This window comes from Rhineura floridana, chromosome 3 (assembly GCF_030035675.1).
Source record: "Rhineura floridana isolate rRhiFlo1 chromosome 3, rRhiFlo1.hap2, whole genome shotgun sequence".
In the NCBI taxonomy this organism is placed as follows: domain Eukaryota; kingdom Metazoa; phylum Chordata; class Lepidosauria; order Squamata; family Rhineuridae; genus Rhineura; species Rhineura floridana.
The window spans coordinates 53,958,111-53,977,915 of NC_084482.1; the positions used below are offsets into that span (position 1 = coordinate 53,958,111).

Consider the following 19,805-nt stretch of genomic DNA (forward strand, 5'->3'; position numbering starts at 1 on the left):
CTGCCAACTCTGTGACAAAGAACACAACAGCATCTAGGACTCAAAAACTGAACTGAGCCAAACGTTGCCAAGAGCCTTCAAATTATTGGCTAGTGGAGGTCCTTCAGTCTTCCAAATGGATAATTCATTGGCTGAGCTTACACTTTAACAGACAGAACACACTATTGCATTTTGGCACTCAGAAAGTGAGAGATTCTTGCTTTGCTTAGAAGAAAAACAAGATCCTATGTGCTAGGACCACATAGATCCTGAGGATTAATACTGTGGCAAAAAACCCAAACAAACAGAGGCCACGAAAACTTACAAAACAGGAATTCATGTGTCCTGAAGGAGATACTTTAAAACTATCGGGCAGGAATATACAGTAACTATACGGTCTTGCACTGTAGTTTAGAGTGCCTGCTTCAGGACACATGAATTCCTATTCTGTAAGGCAAACAAACAAGAAAAAGGACATCCAAGTGGAGAAAAATGAATGGCAGACCCCTGAGAAGTATATCTGCATTCAGCTTTAAAGCACTGTTGCATTTCTGAGGCTATTTACACAGATGCTTTAATTTAGAAGTGGATTCAATGGTCACATTTATAGACGAGATTAGAATGAGCAACATCCTTGTACATATTAGCAAAAGGGACTCTTTACTCTGGTCTGGGCAATGTACCTTAATGGAATTATGTTGCTACTATTAAATATATATATTTTAAGGACCACTGATGTGCACACTCTAGTAATACTTCGGTCTCACAGAAACATTCTGTAGAAAGTTCTCTGAACAATGCAACCGATTTTGGCTTCTGGAGATGGGGCAGAGTACAACAGCTGACTAATTAGCTTCTATCACCTTACTCAACAGAAAATGGGGTAAAAGGAACATGGCATGAAGACTTAACAGTGTTTTTAATCAAAACTTAAATTGTTCTTAAGCAATCAGTGCTTCATTAGAAACTTCCACCCCAATTATAAATACAGTTACTTGGAAGCAAATCCCATTGATTTTCATGGGATTTACTTCTGAATAAGGTAGGCTGATGAACAAATTTGATTCGATATTCACTTCCATATCTATTTAGGAAGTAGCTAGTTAATGCAAGTAAAACCAACAATTTACCTACAATGAGTTTGCACCCTCCTTCTTTCCCACCCTTGTTTGACACTCGCATAGCGGCAGTGAACAGGAAAACTGGAAGCCTAAACGCTGCATTCAAAAAAGGCCCCAAAGCTTGCAAACTTGTGCCTGGGTAATATCATGCCATGCATACTACCAACCAAGATGTAGGCTCAACCTGTTCAACCTTCAGAACAATTAGGCATGGGACACACCCATCACTTGTCCTGGAGTGCCTCCTATAAACAAAGCATCAAATGTCAATACACCCTGTGACTGTGAAAGCCAGAGAGCTAAATGCCCTTGTATCCAGGGTTTGAAGGCAATTTCCTTATGAAATAACAGAGACCGGGATGACTAACTTCCTTTGGCCAGAGGGCTGCACTGAAGTTGACCAACCCTCTGAGGGCTGCATGTCAGCTTGTGTAATGCAGGTGGCCAATGCACCCTTCCTCACTTGCCCACACAGGCAGACAGCCTGCCCCCCCCTTTCTGGTGATCAGTTCTGGGCAGGGATAGGGAGAAAAGCCCACTGCCTACTTTGGAAAAGTACCTCTTCTATCTTTACCATGGCACCATTCCAAGGAGGTCTTAGGGCTGAGGAAACAAGAAGGAATGCTCCCTCCTGCACCCTAAGACCTTTTTTGGAATGGAGCCACTCCAGAGGGAGAAGTGATGCCTTTGCAAGGTAAGGTAAGTCAAAGCAAAACTGCCCTACTTTTGGAGGACTGTCAGGCTATGGGGATAGTTTTTAATGTTTAATTGAAAAATTAACAACGGCAAATTGTTGGGGCTTGGGGGCACCCAAAAAACCTTTCGGAGGAGCTCAATTTGCAGGCTAGCTACTCCAATGTAGATACTCTCTGCTTCTAGCCATTTCCTCCTCAGAGTGGTTTGGGCTTGGGGACCCACCTAAGGAGCATGCTGAAGCCCTGGTAAACAAGAAAGAACACAGTCAAATTCTGAAGAGGTTAACTTGCTGCTCAGTGGTAGCCCAAACTGGGAGCACAGCTTTTGACCCGCAGGAAACATCTATTTTGGAACAAGCGATGTAGACCCAAACCGAATAAAATCCTGACTTCAGGCAAGTTTAGGTACAACACAAAATGTTGGTAGGAAGGTGCTTTGCAGCCTGGCCTCTCTGGTTACATGCACTGGTATCCAAGTAAGGATGATTTCACAGAAACTGTTGCTCTAACTGTACATCAGAAAGAGAACTTTGAAACCCCGTCTTGTGTGATGGTAAGCAATACATGACCTATGGATGCAAGACCTACAGACAGTTCCAAACATCAATAAGGGAGAAGAAAGCAACACTTCCTATCAGCTTGTCATATGCATGAATGTTTTGTAGCAAAATTGCAAGTAAGGATGCGTCAGAACAGATCAGTCCAATGGAAACTTTGAGGATCTGTTCTCTAAATATGAAAGGTCCTCAACTCAATTTGACCAGCACATATCAGCAGCATTCTCTCATTGATAGCTCAGGGCTACTCCACAGAGTACAAAATGTCTGCATGGAGTACTTATGCATTAATTCTACTTCTCTTCTGTTTTTTCTGTGTAAGAAATATATATATGCAACTGCACATATATAATCATTTATCACCATTTCATGTGTGGATTTTTTGCTTTGTATAAGCATGTTGAGAAGCAACAATTGGCCATGGCCTCACAGTACATACACACAGCAAAAAACCCATCAATGATTTTCATGTTCTTTCCATGTAGGAATTTTCTAATATTTAAAGTATCCCTCATGTACACTAATGAAGAAGGAGGCTCGATCCCCTACTGAGTAGCATCTGACATGTGAAAAAGGATGCTGTGGCATGTGTAGACTTTGCTCTGGACCACTCCAAGACTGTTTTATTTGGATTATTTCCTGTTGTTCACTACAGCACAAGGATCACTAGACAGATTTGGTATTCTCAGGGGCCAATGCTCAACCTGAGCCTTTTGAAGCAACACATTGCCAGATTGGCCTTAAGACAAATAGCACCTATATAGTCTTTAGGCCCAGCCCCCAAACCTCTGAAGGCAACGTGCACTTCTGTACCATCCCATTTAGCTTCCAAATGCAGGGCAACTTGAGGAAATGTAAACACAATGCTCATTTCTCATGTTCTCTTGCATCTACCTAAATGTACAGATTTGTTTTCAAGTCTAGACTGAGTTTCACTGTCCTAGGAGATGACAAGGGTTGGATGTGGATTGTTTGGTGGGAGAAATAAGGAACCGTTTTCCTTGAAGAACACGTTACTGTACTAGAGGTTTGTTTTAAGGTCTTTCTCCCCAACTTACCAGGCAGCTGGATACCCAATTCCCTGACATTTCAAAACAATAAAGCTAGTAAGTCCCAAGTACAGCAAAACCTGGGCTAGTAGCTTTCACCCACCTTCCTCTACACTGGCTGCTTTCAACAAGTAAAGCATATCCACAATGAGAAAAAGAATCCCCAACCCCACCACTACATATATTTTGGTAGCTGCATAACAACTTGGCTCCCAAGAAGAACACTCTATCTGCCTCGGGGAGTTTCCATAGATAAAACTAGAAGCCAAAAGTTATCATGGTCAGCAGCTGCAGAGCCTCCCAATGCAGGGTGACTGAGACATAGCATCTAGCTTATAAAGGGTGGGAGCAGCTGAGTTTTGTTTCCCCTTCTGACATCCAAGGCAACAGTCCGGTAGAGTCAATGAGATAGGCTGAGGGGGAATATGTATCTCCCCCTGAATGCCTCAGAGCTCAGTAATGTCTAAGATTAAAAAAGCCAACACTGGTTGGTGATTCCTTGACAGTCACTGTGATCAGGTTAGCTGTTACATCTGTGACAAAGACGTGTTCAATGATGCTGCGAGTGGGCTTCCAATCTTGGCTAGTCTGGATAGAGATGGACATGTTCTGGCCTGCTCCAGGGAAAGAAGCAGAATCTCTGTCTGAATCGGAGCTAGTTTCCTCTTCTCCGGTGCTCATTTCTGAGAGGGCCAAAGTCTTGTGGTTTTCTGTTGTGGAACATCCATCCTGTACACATGGGTTACTGCTTTTTGTTGTCAGCTCTCTCTCACCCACAGCTGTTCTTTGTGCTGGTTTCTCGCTTCTGTGAGTGTCTACATCTGTCAATGCAGCCCCTGCATTTGTGGTGTTTGAGCCACTGCCAGACCCAGTGCCCTTGGCCACAACTGTGCTCATAGTTAGGCTGCTGCCAGCATTTTTGGCCACAGTCCCACAACCATGACGAGGAAGGTTGCTATTGCCAGTGGAATTCAGCCCATTTTTCACACTCTGCAGATTTAAAGCTTGGAGGTTGAGCTCCTGGTTGGAAGCTGGATGGCTGTTGGGAGAGCCAGCAGGAACTTTGTTGCCATTGTGCAAGTTCTGGGCACCAGCACTATACCCTGATTTCTGTTCCCCTAATGCACTGCTGCCAGGCTTCTTGGTCACCTTGGACCCTTGCATGGTCAACTCCAAATCCCCAGCACCTTTCTGGCTTTTCAGTTTTAAATCAAGCCCTAGGCCACTCTTGCAGGACATTGCTGACTTGAGTGTCAGCCTGCCCACAGCAGAGGCATCTGCTGAGCTCTGGTTTTGTGACATCCGACTCATGTAATGTACAATGGAGCTCTGCCAGCTGATGCCACAGTTTGGGCTTCCAGATGAGGTACTTTTCACAATACTGGAGAGGTTGTCAGTGGAGGATGCTCCAGAACAAAATCCACTGAATGCACCTTGGGCTTCCTTCATGTGGGATTTAAGTATGGCAATGCCAGAACTCTGAGCATTGTGTTGTGGTTGCATCTTGCCCATCAGTTTGGATCCTCCTCCCCCTCCCATCTCCTTCCGATTTGCTTTTAGCACCTTTGTTAGGCTGACAGTCCCCTTTGCTGCTTTCTGCTCTGGAGGTAGAGGTTTCCGCCCACGCTTCTTCCTAATAGGGTCCTTATTCTCAGGTTTGGCAATCATAATCTGAGCTTTCTTTTGAGGTACTGGGTGGCTCTCTCTGCTCCGTTGACCTCTCTTTGTCTCAAGGTCACTGTCATCCTCTTCATCAGAAGAGGAAGATGAGGAGGAGCTTGAGGAAGAAGAGCTGCTGGATTTGCTCTTTGGAGGCACCTCAAGTTCCTTTAAAAACAAAGTAAAACACACACACTCACAGAGTAGGGGCAAGATTAATATGACCTGTTTCTTCAGTAGTACTGCCAGTGAAGGCTTTTGGAGGACCATTGTATGTAAAGTCTAACAAAGCACAGAGATCTAGTCTATAATAAACTAGTTTTAGTACACTGTTAAATTCCCAGTGTTACAAAGTCTCTAGTTCTCTCCTGTGGCATGACAATACTTAAGAAAATGCAGCCTTACATAAAACTTTTACATAAAAATTTTACCCTCATGGAGACTTATCAGGCACGTTTTGGCCCCAGGTGCACTTTTCATTGTGTAATTTACACATAAGTAGACTTACAGGGATTTCCTTCTAGAACATTGTCACAAACTGTCACCCATACAATGTCCCCAAATTTCAGCCAGTTTCCACATACTGTTTCCTTCTGAAAACAAACAAAAAACACCACTGGAATCCAAAAACACCCCAGAAATTATGCATGGAGGAGGGGCCAACGTATACTGCTCAGAAAAATTCTACCTCCTCTGAATAAGTGTTATTTGGCTCAAGGTGCTTTGGTAGTGTCAAGCACACTTGTGGTGACAAAAAAAAGGTCTCTGAGGGACAAAGTGACTCCATCATTCCATTGGAAATCTCATTGAGGTCCAAATATATCCCAAAGTCAGCCAGTATGATTTTTTTGCTGGGTCTGCATGAGGGCTAAGTATAAGATTCTAATACAATATACTCCAGTTACACTACCTGGACAGCTATTTACTTTTCAAAACTATGAAAACTATTTCCACTTTCATTGGCTTCAATAAGGAAATGTTTCTGGGTATAAAAGGAAATGGACTGCCTTCAAGGCAGGGTTTTCATGAGGCTGAGAGGCAATGACTGGCCCAAGGTCACCCAGTGAGCTTCATGGCTGTGTGGGGATTTGAACTCTGGTCTCCCAGGTCGTAGTCCAACACCTTAACCACTACACCACACTGGCTGTCATGTTGTTTCTGGGTATACACTATGATTATTTACTTTTCTGATTGCCTATGGAGAATAAAATCTGACTGTAGGTGACCAGGCTGCACAAGATACACTTCCCAACTGTGACACATGAAGTATGTATACATGCAAGCAAATATGCCCCCCACAGCCTACTGCACTAAACTTTTATTTCCAGCTGCCTCCCAGAAACTACTGTTACTTACAACATTTTTCCTAGGTCTGCCTCTGGGTCGCTTGCCCCTCTTCCGATTCTGCACCTCTTTCTCATGTTCCCTGAAAGGACAACAAAATGGCAATGCAGTTATCTCATTCTTTTCATACTCTCCCTACTTAGAAGCTTCCTTATTTTAAGTTGTCAGGTACTTCCATGTAAACTCAGCGGCACACAATTGGCTTGTCTCCTACGAAAGTCTCTCTCACAGTTTGCCTGTTTCCATGGGTGAATACAGACTGCTAGTTTACCATTTAAGAAATGTGGGAAAGATTGCCTTTTTCTTAAATGTATGCTTACATGCTACACTGCAGATGGCCATGTCGGGTTTTGTAGTATTGCATGGCTGCTGTTCCTCCATCCCCAGTTCATTGACTTGTTCTGTTGCTATGGAGTAAAGACATTCATTCTGTCTATCCCTCTACATTGCTGCGGTTTGCCATTAATTCCCGGTTCTATGTGTACAGAAATAGATGATTTATTCTGTTTTTGCCAACTTTACTCAGAGTGATAATGGCACTCTTCCAAAGAGACCAATAAGACATTTTTCCTTTTCTTTGGGATTGCTCTCATAGGCAAAAAATCTGGCTTTTAAAAAATAAGACTGATTCTTTTAAGCCTGTGAAATAGTCTACTCGGTTGTATTCAACTAAGTCCTACTCAAGGTAGATCCACTGAAATTAATGAACCTAAGTTAGTCATGTCTATTAACTTCAGTGGGTCTACTCTGAATAGGACTAGCATTGCATACCACCCCACTAATCTTAAACTATTTCTGTTTTCTATACACAAATCAAATCAAATTTTAGTAGAGCTTATGATGTGTGCAAATGTGCACAACACCTACACTATAAACAGGACTATAGTTTCAGAAGATGATTTTATAGTTTTTCATTAAAAAATACTTAAATGCAAAGTAATGTTTTAAAAAATACTTTAAAACTTCAAGTATTTCTTTCAAAGTACACAAGCAACACTAGAAATTGAAATCTGAACATGAAATCCAAAGATGACAAAGAAAAAGCAGAGAAAATAAACTTTTTTTTTTTTTTTTAAAAGGACTTGCATGAAACGGTATAATTCGAGGAATATCCTTCCCACTTATCACCACCAACAGATCACTAATACAGATGACCATCCAGCTACAGAGAAAATGTGGGGAAGCCACCACACCCTCACCCTGTATCACACATTAAAATGTGGTAGAAAAAAACTTGACATACTATCTTTGCAGTAATACACCCAAGTAACCACGTAGAAGAAACCTTACCATGTGGCAAGTCATTTGTTTGCATTCACCTGACATAACCTATTCATTGCTTCACGTGTATGTTATTTCATTTCACATATCTGGTCTTGTGTGCTCCTCAAACATATGGATGTCCTCCACACCGGCAGAGAAACATTATATTTGGATTATGCCAAGATCAGAGATATGCCATGACTATACTGGCGGAATAGTCACGATATCACAATGTGTAATCAGCCTGGGAGTGGAGAAACGCACAACTAGAAAATTATTTTAGAAAACACAGCAGGAAAATGACAAACACATCTAAATCGGCCCTGGAATAGAGATGTGAAGGCCCAGAAAAATTCAGGAAAAAACCCTGAGTTTTTATTCCCACCCCCTACCCTTCTTATTCCAGGCCTTCACATCTCTATCGTGGAAATACCATCACAGTTCACTTATCAGGGACTGTGCCAACACACACACAGAGGGAGCCAATGCACTCGTGACAGGGACACCCTCTCCCCACACTCACAAAACACAAGGGCAAGGCCACATCACCCCCAAATCCATTTGCTTCAGTGGCTCAGTCAGCAACACGTCCCCAGGCTTCCTTACTGACACTGGTTTGAATCCCCTATGCTCCTCACAACCACTGTTTTCGAGCACAACATATATAGTGGAGGGAAGAGAGCCTGCACAAGATCCTGCTAGTCCAGGGATCGGGGAGGGGAAGAATACCTATCTAACGCTGCCTTGCAACAAAAACGCAACGCACGTGGCAAACTCAAAAACCTTGATTGATCAGTATCTGGGATGGAGTAAATCCTGAAACAGAAAGACACATTGCCAAACAGTAATCTCAGCAGCATTTCTGTGCCTTGGATAAAGCAGGATAGCAGGTGCACTGTCCCTTGTGGCTCCATATACAAACACCTTCATCTGTCACATAGCTGCCATGTAGCTTGCAAGGCTAGACAAGGCCCATGTACCTTGCAAGGCTAGACAAGCTGGCCTGGAGTAAATAATTTTAACAACCTTAGAGATCAGCCTCGCAAACCAGGTGCCCTCCAGATGTTTTAGACTACAACTCCCATCAGCCTCAGCCACCATGGCCATTTGTCATGAATGATGGGAGTTATAATCCAGCAACATCAAAGAAGCATTAGATTGAGGAAGGCTGCTACAGAGGAACAGCCAGGTGCAATTTGGTCACTGTTGCTGGACATAGGGTGGGTCTCTCTTCTGGTCTATGCAGAACATGTGGGATGGACCCTATACCTATGGCAGAGCAGCCTACAGAGAGCAAGGGAAGTTTCAGACAAAGAGACAGAAGCTGTGGGCAGCAGCTGGAGCACACAGCTCCAATATCTGGAAGCACAGTAGGTGCTGGTGAGGGAGTGATATGGTGCCCAACTGGGTATTCTGCCAGTGCTTGTGCCTCAAGCCTCCCCTACTGGGACTGGAGGAAGAGGAGGAAGAGACTGCTGTGACTGTGAATATGCTACATCCTTTCCTCTAAGGGTTGCAGTGACACACTGCATGCATAGTGGCTGTCTGTTGCACTCCCTCCTTCCAGACTGTGATCCTGCAAGGCAAAAAGCATTCAAGTGCTTGGCCAGCAGTGGCAGTGCTTGTAGTGGGGTTCCTGACCTTTGGTAACAGAAACTATGCCTTCATGCAAGGCTGAGTGCCTCCTCTTTGTACAGGAGACGCTGTTCCTTATGTTGGGAGAGCATGAAGGAATGCTAGAGCAATACAGTTCTGGCAGGATACAATATTCACATATGGCAAAGGAGATGGGGAACAGACATGGGAGACAACTCTAGCACTCACACATTACAGCAAGTGCTCCTACTTCCCTTGTTTACCTGTATGTGGCGTTCTGCCCAGGCACAAGAAGCTGTGGGGATGGAGTTGGGGTTTTGCACCTGGAGACCCAAGGAGATATAACCCCATTAATTTTTGAGTTATGTTTGCCCTGTGTTGGATTTTTGAAATCTGGTGTAGAGGTGCTGTGATTGGGTACCAACAACATATCCTATGCTCCATTGTGGACATGTGGATGGGCAGTTGTCATTGTGGGACTGGCTAGTTTAGTTAACTTCCTCTCCCACTGAAATCAATGCAAGGGAAATTTCCTGCACTAGGTGTAGGGCTTGTGTAATGTCGTGCTGTAAGTGGCGGTGCGACTATCATCATATGGTTCCATAGTTCCATGTGATGTACTTCACTGTCTAGTCTTACATTTGCTGCCTATCAGTTCCATGACTGTCATTTTGGGAAGTAATCATTTTTGATATTCATTACTTCTGTATCACTCTTCACATATAAACTCTTATCATGCCTCATCTTCATAATATTTCTTCTGGAGATTATACCACCGGGGTTTTCATGAGAATAGCTCACTCTCACTGATAATTTTAGTTATTTTTCTAAATATAATCAGAGACGATGGATACCACTTCCACAGGTAAGATGGCCAGGTGAAAGAGAGATCAGGGCTCTAGCTATGCTATGTTGAAAAAGAAATTTCAGCAGGTATAGCTGGAACAGGGTGGGGGATGGAGAGTGCTGCTTAGCCAAGCCATAGTGATGTTCTTCTAAAAAGATGCACATGGAATTGGAGCCAGTACTATTGGTGGAAAGCACTAGGACTACTCTGAAAGCTGAACAACCAGCAGTGTGGTGTAGTGGTTAGAGTATTGGACTAGGACCTGGGAGACCAGGGTTTAAATCCCCATTCAGTCATGAAGCACACTGGGTGACCTTGAGCCAGTTGCTGTCTCTCTGCCTAACCTACCTCACAGGGTTGTTCTGGGGATTAAATTAGGAGGGGAAGAACTATGTATGCCACTCTGAGCTCCTTGGAGGAAAAGTGGGATATAAATGCAACACTAAATACAAACAAACAGACAAACAAATAAATAAATCCCACTACTGAACCTGATTGCAAAGAAGATAGCACTGAGAGGTGTAATATTTTCATAGATCTTGAGTATCATGCTTGTGAGAATCCCTGTGCATGTTAAATATCTGCGTCATCCGGCTTTAGAGAAATCTGGGCATCTAGTGAAAACACCTCCACTTGTCTATTCTGTGAGGCAAGGCATAGCAAGGGACTTCCTTATATTGTACTTGCTTTTTTATTGTTGCAGCACATGAATTCAAAAAGCTTGCCACTTAACATCTCCACAACCTGTCCTGAGAAGCGTGGACTACTTTTTAAACTTCTCCAATATTTCTGTGGCTGGAAGTGGCTGGCAAGATAGTTAGCAAGTTGAAACTGCTGCTGTGCAATGACAAGAACTAGGAGGAAAGTTCCTGCCCAGGGTGGATATAAATCGATAACTTCCAAAAAAAGCAGATTTTTAAATTTAAATAGAATTAGATTATTTTTTAAAAATTAATAAAACAGAATTGAATGAGAGAGAATTTTACTATCTTATTTCAAACATGCTAAAACTATACTTTAGTCTCAATAAATGAATTAATGGCTCTATCACACACACATTGAGTTACTTACCAATCAAATGTGGGCGTTAATTTCAGTTTTTCATCTCATGAAAATGGCTCTGTGCAACCTAACTACAAACTCTTGCTTCTTGGAAGTTCTGGAATTCTGTTCCTAGGTCTAATGTTACATGTGCAAAAACACAGGCTGGCCAGGAATGGGATGGTTGCTGTTTTGAGCTTATGTGGTGGTGGAACTGAGCCGCACAAGGTAAAGGAATTAGGACAATATAGAAAAGGACAGTTGGAGACAGAGTAGAAAGGAGCAGTGAAGAGGACTGGAAAGAAAGAGAATACATTATAGTACAGACACAGCTTCCAGTTCCTATATTTCCCCACACTTTTGTCACAGAAGAACTGTCATGGCTTCTTGAGTGTAAGAGAGCTATCTGGGAATCTTTTGAAGAAATTCCTTCCCTGGGCAAAAAAAGGAAAATGTGCAAAGTGCAAACAGTGCAAGGCCTAGGCAAGCCTATTTGAAAAGATGATGAAACATAATGAAACCTGCTTATTTGGAGAGAATGATGTGGAAGAAGAATGTGGATCAATTGGTTAGTCAATTGAATAATTCACTTTGTAATGCATTATGGGAATCCATCGTTCATCAAGACTCTCTATACTTTTTATTGTTAGTGTTATTCAACAAGCTGTTTGCTATGTTGGATGTTAATAGAAGAAAAGCTTAGCTCCTTATGGCTTGTTTAATTAGTTAACATCATGAAACATCATGACAGACCATAATGGTAATGCCATAAATCTAATCCCCGTTTTACTTTGGCATAATTCAGCCTCCCTAAGGAACTTCATTCTATACGTATTTTCTCAAAAAAAAAAAAAAAAGGATCTGCAGCTTGACACAGGCAATACTATGCACAATATTATGTAATTAATAAAAATCAAGTTATCTAAACAATTACACAAAGTGTACCCTCCTTGTAAAATGCTATATTGAGTTGTAAATTAACATGTTTTAGTAATCAGATGTGCACCATTGTTTAAGAAATATGTGAAGAACTATGTGACACACTTGATTTAAATCTTGGTGATTTAAATCAATCCGCCTTGTTTCTGCCCTTACTATTAGGTACGGTGCTAGTTCCCCAACTCCCAGCACCAAATAGCAAGGCTTGAATCTCCCCACATTCCTTTATCACCATGCAGTAGCCATTGGTGGCTTCCTCATTGGCCCTGATGGTTAAGATAGTTTGTTCTAATGTGCATTACCTTGGATTTGTACCCATCCAAACCTTTAAACAAATTTTGTATGCCATTCTATTGCCCAGTCACTCATGTATGGAAAATTTCTTCAGGAATACTTTGCAGTGTGCTTTAGAATCAACTATGGTACCTTTTAGGCTTCCTTAACTCTATGAATACACATAAAAAACCTAAGCACAATATAGGCATCACATGCTAAGGGTAACTATGTTTTCTTATAGTCAGGTAGACATTGTTTCCAATATTTCATCAGAAATCTTCTCTAATCTTAGGTATGGATTAATTTAATTGTAATATATTACTAACTGTAAGTTAGCTTTACTATCTTGCAAAACAAACTGCCAGAAAAAGTGGCTAGTGTAAGGCATCTGTAGAGAGACTGCCAACAATGAGATTGTACTATTGCCAAAGGCTGACCTAATTCACTTCTCAAAGTTTCTGTTCTGTGAGGTTGGACATACATTGTTTTCCACTAGCAGCAGACTAGAGTTGAAAAATACAATATTCACAATCCATCTAGTTTACAGGATTTTTCAAATGGCACTGACCTCTCATACTTTGTATGCGTGAATGTTATTCATCCACCATAGCAAGTGAGAGAAATTTTAAAAACAAGTCTACGTTGTAACACAATATATGCATCACAGAAACAGAAAAAGCAAGACACAGATCTATGCATTATTTGCAAACATCCCACCCCATTTCTATATTTGAGTCTACAGAGGCCACTAAACCCATTAGAGGCCCTTAAAACATTTCGTATTAGAAATCAAGGAAGGACTAGCTGAGGACTGCAATTTAGGGGGAACAATGAATACACAATGGTCTACTCTGTGTTCTGTTTTCATAATCCCAGCTGGGCAGCTTAGAGGAACCCTCCTCTCAGCAACATTTGTAGCTTACTCACTTCTTCTGAAAGGCCAGGAGAAGCCTGGGATCAAGAATGTTCTCTTCGGGTTCCCAGCTGTTGTGCCTAGAAAACAATATCCAGTCACTGTAAGCACACTCTGTTTTTATGAAATAAGTAATTAAGAGAAGGTGAGTGTTATTTTTTTTAAAAAGTTGAGGTAAAGCATGTCTATTTCAACAAAGATACTACACACTAGTGCATAAAAGTACATTTTCATTAAAATAGCTCTCAGTTATGTTACAACTCTAAATGTACAGAGGACCCATACTGGCAGATTTAAAACTGAATGCCAGCTACATTCCCAGAGTGAATTAAAAAAATTGATTGGGGAGGTAGGCTTTTTGAACTGCGGATCGTTAAGGGGGGTGAGAATTTAGCTGCATATGACTGGGTAGGTTCAATTTACTTAATGGAAAGGACATGAGAGGACAGCAGAAAAAGGAGTGTTCACTTGGCAAAGAGAAAACCTCATATGGATTACGAATAACTTGAGAACATACACACATATATGGTAGGGGAGTAAAATGAGAAGCAAAGCAAAAACAAAAGGTTAAAAACAGAGGGAAAAGGTCTGGTTTGCAGGAGCAGCTGGCAGGAGGAGTAAACAGAGATGTCCCCCCTCTTAGACTGACAACTCCACTTCTTGTGTACAAGGGAGGCACCACATGCATCAGTTGATATCTCAGGTTTCAGAAGGGAATCCACAGACAACAGGGGAAGCCGCTGCAGTTTCTTTGCTGGAGCCTGGTGATCCTTAATGCTCACTCAGATCTGCTCATCTGGTGCCCCCACTACCAAAAAGGGGCGATGAAGGTGGCCCATAGCATGGCAGTGTGTTTACAAGGAGATGGCAAGGAAACAGGCAACACACGGAAGGGAGAAGCAAGCGAAATCGAGGTAGTGTGGAGGGGAAAGAGAGACAGAAGGGAGGACACAAATTACCGGTAAACAAAAGAAAGTCCAGTAGGAGGAAACGCTGCTCTCCCACCACATCTCCCCGATTTTGGCGGTTGGGTGGAGAACCAACAACCACGCAGGAACTAAAGTAACTTCCAAGCGTCTGGAAGGGCTTCCAAAGTACGGCCGACATTTGGGGAAACGCCTCCGAGCCCCGTTTTTGCTTCTGGCCTTCCATGCCCACGAGCTCTTGGCTCCCCGCCCCCTCTCCCCCGTCTTGTTTTCCCCAAACTCTCCGGTCGCCTGGGCCCAGCATCTCCAAGTCTCCAAGCCCCCAAGCCACGCCCCTGGACCCCCTTCAGCTCAACGGCTGCCTGGCGCTCAGCTGCTGGGTTCATTGTCCGGACTCACTTGGAAGACCAGCCTCTCCACTTCACCAAATACTCCAGCTTGCCCTGCGGAGGAGGAGGAGAAAGAAAGAAAGAAAAGCGGGTTAGCGAGAGGCGAGGCTGAGTCGGCTGCTCCCCGCCGGCTCGCTCGCCTGCCTACCTTGCGGAGCCGCTTGCTGAGGATGCATTCGGCGGCGAAGACCTGCTCTCCCACGCTGCTCAGCTCCTCCATGGCGCCGGCTGGTTCGGCTCCGCTCCCTTCTCCTTTCCGTCCTCCTCTGACTTGCTCGTAGCGAAGCCAGCGTTGTGCCAGCACAAGACGAGAGAGAATCCGGGAGCGCGCGCTCCTCCTCAGCCGCTGCCGCCGCCCGCTAGGAACGAGCGTGCGCGCGCTTTCCTCCTCACGGCTCCTTGGCTTTCCTTCTGGCGCACACAATGCAACGCGCGCGCAACCGACTCCGCCTTCTCACGCCCCGCTCAGGGGCTCCCCAAATTCCCAGTGAGCCAATGAGACCTTGGAAAGGCGGAGCCTAGTAGCTTCTGGCAAAGAAAAGGAGCCAAGCTGCTGCTATTGTCTCTGGTGGCGTTTCTCTCTCTCCTTCCTTCACCAATGGGCCAATTGGATCGGAGCGATAATTGGTTTCTGGAGCTTAATCTTGGGAAAAATAATGTTACATTGCCCGGATTTGTGTTTAGCGTTCTTGATGGCTCGCGAATATACTACGCGATAACACTGAATAAGCGCCGGCGGCGGTTACTTCAGTAGAACTTGGTCTGAAGTTGACATTCGGTTTGGACCTGGGTTGCTATGAACAAAGCGTTTCTTCTACACATCTTACAATGTTCTGCAGTCCCTTTACCCAAAGTTTTTAATCCGGCGCGTGAATTTCAAGGGCATAACCTTAATTGGTTTGTAGGGGGTACCCCGAAAAAGTGACAGCACCCTTTCTTTTTGTACAGCCGTTAGCCCTGCTAATTTGAAGGGCGAGAGAGAGCCGCCGACAATCATCACATAAATGGTGGTTCAATTGTTTTATGCGTTTTGGATTAAACGTTTGGAAAACGGAGGCAAAAGGGAGAGATTAGCCCATTCGTATCCGGTTTAGCTTTGTGAAGGCAGTGCAATACAATACAATACATGTCTACTCAGAAGTAAATCCCATAGAGTTCAGTAGGGTTTATTCCAGGGTAATGTGTATAGGATTACAGTGTAAATGCTCCGAATCAGATACTACAGTCTCTTAGGACATCTCCGCCCCAATCTTCTTTATGGGAGAATGAAAACTTTCCTTCCAGGATTGATGCAGAGGTGATTACAGTAATGTCTGTGAAGCTCTTAGAACATTCTAACAATCATGCAATAATTGTCAAGGACAATGTGGCAGAATTGGCTATCATTTACTTTAAATGATAACAAGGTGATGGGAAGCTACAACTGGAGTTTAGTCCCTCTATTTTATCATTTAAAGATTCCTCCCCTATATATTCTGCCAATTCAGTGTGGTGTTTTTCCCCCAAAGGCAGTATGCTTCCAACTACCAGTTGCTGGACACTGCAGGAGGGGAGGGTGCTCTTTGCATTCAGGTCCTGCTTGTGGGCTTCCCACAGGCAACTGGTTGGCCACTGTGAGAACAGAATGCTGGACTAGATGGGCCATTGGCCTGATCCAGCAGGCTCTTCTTATGTTCCCCCCTTTTGATAAATAGAGGGGACTTTACGCAGCCCTATTTTAAAAAGATTTGTCCCTTATTACAGAACCTTGCACTCCACAGAACAGATTCATTTTTGTGGAATACCATAGCCCTGGAGTGTCTTGATTTGAAATGTTGATTACTTGGAGGGCAATTCTTGGAGGAAAAAAACAAAGTTTCAGCCGTGGAAGTGAAGAGGAGGGGGAAATAGACATTCACAGTGAAGGAGGAACTGGATGTTTTGTAAATAATTCACTGCAACCAAAACAATCCTTTCCACAAGTGCCCGTTTTGAGCTTTCGGAGCAGATGTCTCATAATATCAAGTGAGCGTTTTGAGGGGGGGGGGCAGGAAGGGAGAGCAGTGCAGTCCAGAGAGAACTTCAGTTGGCAAAGGATCTCATTCCTCTGAAGCTCAGGATCAGGAAGAGAAAATCAGAGGCCATGTCTTCAGATCCTTGCTCTGTGTAGAGCCATAGCATATTCCTTGGGCCCTTGCATGACCCATTCCTGAGGAGCTCTCTGAATATTTGGACTAATTAAAAAGACACTGGGCACTGTTTTGGGCAATGCTTGAGGAGGAGTTTCAAAGGAAAAATAATTTCTGCAACGTCCTGAGATGTGAAAGAAACACAAGCAAGCTCTTTAGTGGCCTAGTCTGAAAGAAAAGTTGGAGCAAGGTCTGAAGTGGTCTTCTCCTGGGTTCCCCATCTCTTGTAATCGTTCCTACAGAAGAATTTATGAACTTGGTGGGATAGGGAAGAGAGAGAGTGGAAAGGCTTGCTGGAGCAGTCAAAATTCATCAGGGTCCCTATGTGGCTTTTTAATATGTAGCACCCAGTTCAGGGGTAAGGACCCTGTAGCTCCCCAGCTGTTCCTGGACTAAAACTTCCATCATCCCTGATCACTGGCCATGATGGCTGGGGCTGATAGGAGCTGAACTTTGACAACATCTGGAGAGCCACACCCACTCCTGACTTAGTTTTATTGTTGCTAGGCTTAATGTACAGCATCTTTTACTCTTGTGGCTATTATATTTGTGCTTTGCCTTGTTTTAATTGATCATTGTATTATGTTATTGTTCAGAAATTGTTTGTAGTTGTACTTTTATTTATGATATTGCATGATTTTATGATGATGTTATATGCTGCTGTAGGTACTTCTAGTAAAAAAGTGGGATATATGTAAGTAAATATTATCTGGCTGACCACTGTTGGAGACAGAATGCTGGACTAGATGGACCTGGCCTGAATTTTCTCCTCCTGGATGGATCTGGCTTGAATTTTCTCCTCATCTCCCATCTTTGGAAGTTTTAAAGGAACAACTTAAAAACCTTTTTATTTCAGTCTGCTTTTTATTAATTGCTGCTGCTGTTTTAACTCTTATTGTAAAATTCTTCAGGGATATAATGCAGTTTTAACTGTATGTGTTTTTTTTATTAGGTTGCTTTATTATTGATGTATTTCATGAAATTTTGTACATTACCTTGAAGGGAGGCAATTGTGCCCTAAAAAGGTGTATAAGACCAGATAATATAAACAAACAGGTAAGGAGTATGTAAACAAAGACTGCAAAATAAAACTTTGTGATATAGATTACCTTTACAGTTCTGCTCAGTTGAAAAGAGGACACCTTCAAACACATCAGCTTCTAAAATCTTTTTTCCCTTACCAGTGCTAACTCTGAATTGGGCACATGCAGCGAGAAGCATCCAATTCATTGTCATCATTGGAGCCTTCTGTTAGTAGATTTATCAATGGCTTCAGTGTTAGAACATAATGAGACAAGTGTTGCTGAGGATTCAGCATTCCATACTGACCATTGGCAGGAGCTGCTGATGCATGTGATCAGACCTACATTTTACTTACTTTGGCCCAGTGTATCACTTGGTGGTAAGGAAACACATGCATGGCTGCAGAGGGTAGACCAAACACTATTCAGCCCACTCCAATGCACATTTACTCAGTAAGCTCCACTAAACTGAATAGGGGTAACCTCCAAATAACCACATATGATTGCTTCCTTAATGACTGACCTCTTTGGTACTTCTTGTTTATTACTTCTGTAAAGGATTGTACTCAGGTTTTTTTTCTGAAAAAAAGGAAAATGTTGAAAAACCACAACATCAAGGTCATATACCATACATTTAAAGCACATGGCTTCCCCTAAAGAATCCTGGGAATTGTAGTTTGTCAAGCATGCTGGGAACTGTAGTACTGTGAGGGGTAAACTACAGTTCTCATGTGTGGATGTGACCCCTGACAGGCTATAGGGGTGGGGGAGGGACAAATTTTTCCTGCCAGAAGTGTGAACTGACAGCTTGCAGGGAGCTTTTGACATTAGTCCACAAAAGCTTGTGCCATAATAAATGTTAGTCTTCAAGTTCCCACAAGACTTTTTGTTGTGTTATAATTAGGATTGCCAGGTTCAGGGCCTGAGACTGATCCTGTATCTTTAGTAGAAGAGAAAGTCAGCCAAGTGCAGGTGTTCTTGCGGGAGGGAGAATTCCTCCTTGTGGTTTTTCCCATTACGGTGTTGCAAGAACACCTGCACTTGGCTGACTTTCTCTTCTACTAAAGATACAGGATCAGTCTCAGGCCCTGAACCTGGCAAGCCTAGTTATAATAAGAGCAGTATAGTTTGAAGTGGCTGAAGGCTTATATAAGCTTAAGCAGAACTTCTGAGGCTGCAATCCAGTACACACTTTCCTGGGAGTAAGTCCCATTAAAGCCAATGGATCTTACTTCTGAGTAGGCATGTACTGGATTGCAGCCTGAATTCCTAAAGCAAAAACAAACTTCTTAAAATGAGGGGCAGAGCAATCCAACTCAGGGAAGCCAGCATAAAGTTCCACTGCATCCAAGTTGCTTTTCAGGAACTTCTGGGTTGGCTGAACACTGACTCAGCCAGGAGCTGAGCACAGTGACCAGAAAATAAAAGCTCCTCTCCCAAATACTCCTGCCGGGGAGTAAGCCCTCTCCACTGACTTCCATTGCAATAATTTTCTAAGACCGATCTTTTTTCCCCATTGTAACTTTTGCCTGGATTGGGACCTGCAGGAGTGTTTTGAACAGGAGTTGGATGTCACCTAAGTCCCCTCACCTAGATCTTCCCCTGACATATTCCCAACATGCCCCTTTTGGGGACTTACCCACAGCTTACACCGCTGGCTCTACTTGTGCTGGTCTTCACATCTAACTCTTCTTGGGCCTGGCAAAAATGCAAGTTGGATTGCACCCCTATTTATTGTATGTGTTTTAAGACCCAAAAAGCAAACACAAAACTATGGGGGGGGGAGATGGGGAGGGCAAAGGAGGTTTTTTGGGGGAGGGATATTGTGTGCTTTTTCTCCATGGTGAAAAAGAAAATGTGTGTGTGTGTGTGTGTGTGTGTGTGTGTGTGAGAGAGAGAGAGAGAGAGAGAGAGAGAGAGAGAGAGCTAAAGTTTGGATATACATAAAGGTATTCATGGGATGGAGGTTCTTCTTCAGACAAAAAATTGTGCTTTTTTCATGAAAGAAACATTGTCATTAA

General features: G+C 43.1%; 1 protein-coding gene across 1 annotated transcript; it reads right to left on the reverse strand.

Moving 5' to 3' along the window:
- Positions 1–2,939: 2,939 nt before the first annotated feature.
- LOC133379819 (chromobox protein homolog 2-like) lies at positions 2,940–15,094 on the reverse strand. The gene is made up of 5 exons (XM_061615810.1): positions 14,743–15,094; positions 14,605–14,648; positions 13,294–13,359; positions 6,417–6,486; positions 2,940–5,228 (listed from the first exon to the last, which is right to left on the reverse strand). Exons 1-5 carry the CDS (start codon positions 14,812–14,814, stop codon positions 3,855–3,857), a joined length of 1,626 nt encoding a protein of 541 aa, XP_061471794.1. The 5' UTR covers positions 14,815–15,094; the 3' UTR covers positions 2,940–3,854.
- Positions 15,095–19,805: the final 4,711 nt, after the last annotated feature.